The 8,362-nt window shown below is 46.7% G+C and overlaps 1 protein-coding gene across 2 annotated transcripts; it reads right to left on the reverse strand.

Moving 5' to 3' along the window:
* Window positions 1-265: 265 nt before the first annotated feature.
* UBE2B (ubiquitin conjugating enzyme E2 B) lies at window positions 266-8,162 on the reverse strand. Of its 2 annotated transcripts, none has more exons than XM_048960297.1 (6): window positions 8,028-8,162; window positions 4,912-4,992; window positions 4,156-4,181; window positions 3,017-3,106; window positions 1,554-1,642; window positions 266-836 (listed from the first exon to the last, which is right to left on the reverse strand). In XM_048960297.1, the coding sequence occupies exons 1-6, from the start codon at window positions 8,069-8,071 to the stop codon at window positions 708-710; spliced, it is 459 nt and encodes a 152-aa protein (XP_048816254.1). In that variant the 5' UTR covers window positions 8,072-8,162; the 3' UTR covers window positions 266-707. The 2 variants fall into 2 exon arrangements, with proteins under 2 accessions (XP_048816254.1, XP_048816255.1); XM_048960298.1 differs by lacking the exon at window positions 8,028-8,162 and adding an exon at window positions 7,763-7,974.
* Window positions 8,163-8,362: the final 200 nt, after the last annotated feature.

Below are 8,362 nucleotides of genomic sequence, written 5' to 3' on the forward strand. Positions count from 1 at the left end.
CTGCTGCTGGTTTGTGGTGGAACTTTTAGCCAAATAGTTATGCTTTCCCATTTACAAAGTGGCAGCTACCAACACTTCTCATAACAAGTGAGGAACACAGAATCGAATTAAAGCCTGCTGCAGCTGCACAGATACCCACAGAGAAGGCAGTTACAAAATGGATCGACTTTTCTGTTTTTAAAGTGCGTGCTACAATCAGCACGTAGCAAAGGGGAAAATGGACTCAAAACGAGCCTTTTGAATGAGATACAGAATGAGAGAAGAGTGTCTTGCACTGAGGTTATGTATTTAACAGTTTTACATGAAATATTTATATATAAAAACTTTGTTAAGTGCTTTTCTCCAATTTAAAAATCTAAAGAATTCAAAAATAAGGCATTCAGTATTTGAAAAAGTACAGATTTACAAAATGTGTATATTCTGTCATGAAAACTCCACACCAACATTATACACTTGGAAAAAAAATACAAACAGGATATATTACAAATTTATGTAGCAATAACTTAGTTCATACCATGCAATAAGAAGTATGTTAATCAAGATACACAAGCTTTTAAGTTTCCTAAACTGGAGGGCTTAATTCTGTTTGCAAATGAGTTTTTATGCAAATTCTTAGAGCTGTGGCACTTGAAATTCTTGGTAGCCTTTCTATTGAGAGTTAAATTGTACATAAATGATTACGAGGATGGAGAGCAACAAAGCAGCTGTTACGAATCATTCCAACTTTGTTCGACAATAGCTGAAACTCTTTTCTCATATTCACGTTTGTTCTCCTGATAAAGCTGTGCTGCCTGACTGTTTGCTGGACTGTTTGGATTAGGTTCATCAAGCAGAGACTGTGAAAAAGGGAAAAACAGAGAGTGAGACAAACCAGCAATTTATCCAACAGTAAAAACACCTTTCCTATCAAATGCTTCAGAAAGCAAACATGACAAAGTAGAGCCCACTTAAAAAACAAAACACAACAAAAAAGGTTAAAGCTAATATGAGGCACCCCTAACAGAGCTGCTGAACTTCCAGTTATACATTTTATGAGCATTAGCACTGCATACATTTTAGGCTCCTCATGTCCCTACAAACAGATGCAGTAGAGCCATTTGTGCCAGTTTGCAGTATGACACCAACTGATCATCTGGCTACGACACCACTGATGTCACGCAGGACTAAAGAGAAAAAACTATTTTCAGTCTGCCATATCATTTCTATTTACTCCGATTAAACAAATTTCAGCAGCACTTGAAGTGACAGGCCGAGGCTTTGTGAAATGGTTTCAAATATTACATTATACAGATTTTATACCTGACTGCCCATCTTGACTAAAAACAGATAACAAAGGAAGCCAAATCACTGTTTTCTTGTGAAAATTATCCAACGGCAATTTTGTAGCTCAAAATCAGCAACTGCACAGGTCAGCACTTTGTGTTTATTGGATCTGAGAAGCAATTGCTTAGGCTACAAGTATTTGAAGTTCTCCAGTTTTGTCACTGAGCTCTGTACTCTCCAAAACAGGCTTGTAACAACGTACTTAACTGCTAAAATAGATCTAAAGTTACCTGAATTGAAGTTAAAATAGATGAAACGTCGTACGTCGGGCTCCACCGATTCTGCAGAATATCTAAACATATGCTGCCATCTGCATAAACTGTGAACACAGCACACACATCAGCCATCCCTTCTCAGACTTACCTTACGTTCTGTTCATTAAATACAGTTCAAGCAAGAACTACTGTATCAATTTGGCCCGCGTTCAAAAAATGCTTTGGGATTACAGCAGCTATGGCTGACTATCTTATCTAATTTGATAGCTGGTCTTTTGAAGGAGATACATTACTGCAAGTAACAAAACACCCAAGAGGAAATGAAAGAAGGTTCAAAAAATATGGCAATAGCACAGGCACTGGTAGGCCTGGACTCGGCTTCTTGCTCCTCCTGTGTGCTTGGCCCAGATTCAAGTTGACGTAATGCCTCTCAGCAAGCAGAGACATTTGCTGCAGGCATGGGATGCACTGCGCCAGCCGAGGATCTCAGTCATCATGCACTGCATGGGGAAACTGCACAGTGCTCACAGGCTAGGAAGGACACTAAGGCAGACAATAGGAAACAATGCCTGCCTGAAATACTACTTCTGTCTGAATAGGAGAGCCTGTAGGAAAGTGAGATTTGTCATGCAAGCTTCTACATGCTGCTTTTCTAGCTTGTTCACCCCAGTAACAAAATATAATAAAACAAAGCGGTCAGAAGCATACTGGCTTTTTTGTTATGTGACAGATAAATGGTTAGAGAGTGTTGCCTAATACTGCCACAGAACTGTAGTTAAAACCAGCCTCTGCTCAAGGAGGGCTCAAGCTACAGGAACTGCTGGAACAGGTTTGCGCTTCAACTCTCAAACTGAATCTACAACCCTTTGTAACAGAGGGGATTGGGAGACAGAGAGGCATGGCTTCTGTTTTCTGCATCCAACAACCAGATAAAAGCTATGGAGAGATGGAGTGCGAAGCACAGCTCTCCATGGCTGCCCTCCCACCGAGCTGGGGGCAGCTCCCTTCCCTCTGCTCTCCCCTAGGAGTGCACTTTCTTGCCTGCCTCCCGCTGCCAGCGCTGCTTAGCACAGGGAACCCCATGCAGGTTGGCTTGGCTGAGCTCTCACCTGACAGAAATAAGTAACATTTGGCACCATCGGTTCCCTGCTTGGATTCATGATGTGTCTACACAGACAGAAGAGCTGTTAAATGGAAGGGGGCAGGAATCTGAAGCAAGATTGCCCCTTTAGGCCAACTTAAGTGCAGCTGTAGCTGAAAACACAGATTTTGCTGCCATATTGATTGGAAAGAGACAGATAGCTGCTACTTCACAGCACTGCAACTCTCAGTTCTTTCATCAAGTAGTTACTGCCTGAGACAACTGCTCAGCAGGCAGCAGTGCAGAGAGCAAACCGATAAGCACTCTGGAGCTCTGCAGAATAAACGACCACACCATAACAGTAAGTATTATGGCTAAATAGAAATGATTTACTCACCGTTTGGATGGAACATTTTTGATAAAAACCTAACAGTTGGAGGTTTGTTTGGATATTCTTCTGAAAATTCTATTACTAGTTTAAAAGTACCTGTCCAAACAAACATAAATACAATCAGATGACCACCAACAAAAGGCAAAAACAAGGTAAGTTAATTCATGTGCTCCATAATTGATATTTCTGCCCACTGTTATGCAAACAAACCACATTAAGCCTGCTTTCTTTTCACATATTTCAAGGGATAATGGAACTGTGGAACTAATAATTACTAATTGCAATAAAAACAGCAGCAGCAGCAGCTAGGTCCAAGCATTGAGACTCGCTGTATACACGGGGAAAGCAGCTACATCCAACATCCATCATCCCACTGCCCTCCTCCCTTCTTCTGTGACCAAATTTGCCTGTTCTATGGACTTCAGTGACTTGAAGGTGTTTCATTAAGAAGGCCCTGTGGTGCCAGCAAGCAAAAACTGGAATCTCATCATCAGCAATCGCAGCCTTTGGAGCTCATGACTGGTTCACTGAAAACCTTTATTACGGATCAGTGAATAATTTACTGTACTCCTCCAACCCAACACAGAGGAAAACCCATCTGCTGCTGATTACTGCAATAACGCTATAATTATTAAACTCATTATTCCTCATATGCCTGGGGGAGATTCATTACACATCAACTTTCATGTTTATGTACAGATTTGGTATTCCCCCCTCTCACTCAGTTCTATTTTCAGAACAATTCAAGATTTTTCACCTGCTCTTAGTTACAAGAGCAGAGATGAATCAAGCATGCTACAAAGACAAAACCAGAACAGCATTCTGGTCAGCTGTCTCGCTGAGCTTAGCTGCAGAGATGCGAGAACATCTGGCAGCATTAGACTAACTTCCTCCTCCAAAAGCTCAAACTGTGTCTAAACAAGTCTTGGTACAAGCACTGCTTCATAGCTTTGCAACTAACCATCAACCACTACAGTAAGACACTGCTTGCACAGAAATACAGTATTTTCATAGCTAACTCGACCTTGATCCAGCATTCTTGGCTTGTTCACACTGTTCCAACCTACATAGTATCAGAGCAGAAATAATGTCAATACTGACAATATTCACAAGAATGACAGAGAATACAGAAGTTAGCTGCTTACCATCTTCAAAAGGTGTCCCTTCTGGCCTGAAAGGTGTAAAAAATAAATTCCAGTTAAAAATGACCATCACTTCCAAGCACTCACAATAAACACGTATGTTATTCCTTATTCTCCTCAAGACAGACATAGAGACAGCCATACAAATATTTAGGGAAGCCTCCAGAGGCAACTTCTGGGAGCTCTGTCACATTCAGCAGGCTTTCCAATAGTCAATCTGTCAGTGAAGATACCCTCTTCGTTGTCATCCCAAGCAGTGCATGTGCCACGTTTCAGAGCTCAATTAACGAGGCCATCGTTAGTAAGCTGACTCCAGCCTTATGAAAGGACACTACCAGAGTTCCTCTTCTGGAGGACACGTAATGCAACTTCCTGAATAGAACCTCATTCCACCGGGAATCAATCCAAACACTGCCAGTGCATCTGGATTTGATGGCCAACAACATGTGGTGCTCTTATGTACCTTTAAAGAGCCAGCCTGCTTTTTCATAACCCAGCTCCTATAAAACCCGTTCCATTTATTAAGCCACATGCAAACATCATTAAAAAAAAGACAATGAATATATAACTTTTTCCCCCAGGCATTCTTTATTACCCCTGAAAGCAGATTTTCACTGTGATTGCACAGTTGGTCATTTCTGTAAATTTCCTGACTTTACATTCACAAAGAAAAGAAAAAACAAAAAGGATGTTATAAAAAAAATTCCCCCCCCTCCCTCTCCCAAAAAAAAGGGGCTCACAGTGAGCAAAAACTCTTACCCAAATATAACTGCATTCCACTGCATTATATTATTCTCAGATGGTGCACCACTGACACCCACAGGAGGGTCTTCTTGCAATCTAGAAATCACAAATATAGAACAGCAAGCCTTACGTAAGTGAAATGCTTCCACCTGCGAGTCTGACTCAAGAGCAACATCCACTGCCTTTATAAACCTCTTCTCATTCTCAATCACTGAACAAAGCGTTACATGCAGATTAGCAGTATTCCAAAAGACAAACCAAGATCTGCTCCTGGATGACACCAACACGCTGTGACAGCCCAGCAGGTTGAGGCAGGTGTGCAAAGCACCGTAAGTAACAGCGCTTTAAAGCAGCACACGAAGCTGGGATGGATTTACCACCCAGATGGTTATGGAGGAGCAGAGCAGTAACTGCTGCTGGCTGCCACAGTGAAACAGAGAATAAGTCACGGCCAGAAACAGGAGCTCAGCACAGTGATACAGGACATACTTACTGCAACTGAGGGCAAAGGACTGTCAGCTGAGCTTTTTCTGCATCCCTAAGTCTGTGCACGACGCAGCTGAATTTGGTATAAGGCTGTTTTGGCTGGCGAGCTGACTGCTTCAAAAGGCAAGAGGGAGCAAGGGGAAACCTTTGCACTGTTCCCTGATAGCAGCTCCACAAATGTAAATATTTGTCTCTAAAGCAGTAGTGGAAGCATTTGAAATTCTTTTTAGTTCCTTAATCCTTGGACTAGGGAAAAGCACATTGCTTACTGAAAGCTGCGTAAACTCACACCAGACAAATACACGCTCTAACTAAATGACAGGACCAAGATTCCCTCCTGTCCATTCTGTGTGTTTCTGCTAAAGGATCACGTTAGAGCCTGGAACAACAAAAAGCAGTAACCTCCCACACGACTGGGGACTGCCCAGGCAGATCCTTTTGTGACAGCTCCCATCCACGGCACAGAGTTGAGTCATGCAAGAATAAAGAAAATGAAGTAACTGCCCTCGCTTTGAAGCAGTTGTTCAGTGTTAACGTGAGATTTGACCGCACAGCAGAATAAGGTTAAGAGCAAACCCTCACTACAGACCGAGGGACAAACTCTAACTCAGTTTCAGCCCATTTGTGCAGACTGCCTTAGGGTTGAGTCAGGCACAACGCCAGCAGCGATGCCTGGAAGTCCCCCCGTGCCTGGATGTCCATCCCTGGCACAGTGAGTACAGCTGCTCGTGTACACAGACACCAGCAATGACGCTGCCCGCACAGCCAGGCTGGCAGCTGGGCTCTGCCTGCTTGCAATCCAGCTCCCCTGCGGACCGTGTTTACATCCTTGCTCTGTGAGCACATGCAGTCCAGACAGCTTAATTTGAACAGCATAAACCACCTACTATTTTGGTCAGGGAGAGCAGGAATGTGTTTTCTTCCATGCCAGACTGCACGCTGGTAATAATGCCTGAGCGCTTTGCCTGATAAATGTATCAGGAGCACGGCTTTGGGTTTTAGAGCAATTTTAAAAGCTCATGTACACCCTGCTGTCAAAAGGTCTAACTAAATACAGACAGGTCGTGGCAAGGGCTGCAAGCCAGGCTGGTCTCAGCAGGGCCTGGAAGTCAGTAAGAACCAGGGAAAAGGTAGCATTTGTAAGCCCTTTTCTAACAGTACTTACACACAGACAATCACAGAAATACAAGGTTGGAAAAGACCCACAGGATCATCAGGTCCAACCATCCACCCATCACCAACAGCTCTCACTAAACCATGTCCCTCAATACTGAACTCCTCCAGGGTCGGTGACTCCACCGCCTCCCTGGGCAGCCCATTCCAGTGCCTGACCACTCTTTCAGAGAAGCATTATTTCCTAACATCAAGCCTACATCTCCCCGGCACAGCTTGAAGCCATCCCCTCTACTTCTGTCACCGGTTACACGTATAATATTTATACATAACGATACCTATACATAGTAAAAATAACACTTCTCTGTTGGTTCAATTAGGTGACACAAGACACTGCTCCCCCTCCACTACTCCTGGCAATTCTAAGATGCAAAAGTTTATATTTAACCAAGTGAATCAGAGCTCACAGCACAGCCTGCTGTTTCAGTATGAGGTAAGAGTAGCGCAAGGCTAAACAAAAATATAACCAGGGGGGAAGGAGGAAGGGGAAAAAATAGACATGAGATAGCTACATGCATTCTGGGGTATAAAAGTGGTCAAGTATCTGATAAAGAAATGGGAGCAGTGCTCGCTCTTCAAAGTATTCTCCACCTTCCATTCCAAGATCATGAAGCCAGTCCTTCTGAGATCTCAAAATGACACAGAAAGGTCTGATCGCTATCCAGAAGTGCTGCTCAGCGCTGAGCAGATCACTCAGTTCCTGAGATAACGGATGCCCGCTGCTCGGATGGCGCAGGCTCCCGGCGCTCGGCTCGCTGCCCGCTCAGCTCCCATCGCAGCACCGCTCCGTGTTCGGTGCACACAGCTGCTCCCCGCTGTGTTTTCGGTGCGGGCACCGCAGCCGTGCTAGGAAAAGAGCCCCTACCCGAGCTGACTCATCTCAGGCTGAGGAGGAAACACACCGAACTGTGACGTTTACAAAACACAACAACAAACCCCAACACCGCTTTTCCTCCGCTCCCAGCTATGACCCCATCGGTCGGTAACGCTCAGAAACACGCGGCGATCGGCAGCTCCCGGCGCTCGGTGCGCGTTATACAAGGCTGCTCGGGATGGAAAAGCTCGGACAGAACCGCATGCGCACACAAACATTAAAGGGCACTTGGGTTTTGCTTACATACGGAGAACGAAGCGGCCGCTAATTGCGGCGCTCCATATTTAGAAGCCCCCCGCGAGAGTTCGTTCCGGACGCGGCACCAGCTCTAACCTCAGGCGGCCCCGGGGGGGGTGGGAGGAACCGGCCCCGGGCAGAGCCGGCCCCGGGGAGCTCCGCCGGCCCGCGTTCAAGGCGGAAGGGCTCTGCTCTGCTCTGCCCCGCTTCCAGAAGAGCCTCGGAGCCGCCGGGACCGCGGGAGGCTCGTCCTGAGGCGCCGGGGGAGGGGCGCGCGGAGGCCCCGGCGGATCAGAAGAACGACGAGGCCGCCCCAGGCCGCCCCGGCCCGCCCTCAGCTCGGCCCCGCGCCGCCGCTCACCTCTTGAAGTCGCGCATCAGCCTGCGCCGCGCCGGGGTGGACATGATCGCGGCGGAGCGCCCGGCCGCAGCACCGCCTCCCGCACAAACAACCCGCAATGGCGTCTCCCTCCGCGCCGGGCGGGGCCGGCCGACGTCGCGGGGGCGGGTGGGGAGGGAGCGCTCGGCTCGGCACGCCCCTCTGTTGTGCGGGGCGGCCCGCTGCGCCGCCTGGGACGGAACGGCTGCGGGGCGGAACGCGGAACCGGCGGCTCTGAGTGCGGCACGGGAACCGCCTCGCCCGGCAGCGAGGACTTCGCACTGCGCCGCGAGCTGCTGTTGAGCTGGGCGGTTTGT

The sequence above is a fragment of the Lagopus muta genome, chromosome 14 (genome assembly GCF_023343835.1).
Source record: "Lagopus muta isolate bLagMut1 chromosome 14, bLagMut1 primary, whole genome shotgun sequence".
Taxonomy (NCBI): domain Eukaryota; kingdom Metazoa; phylum Chordata; class Aves; order Galliformes; family Phasianidae; genus Lagopus; species Lagopus muta.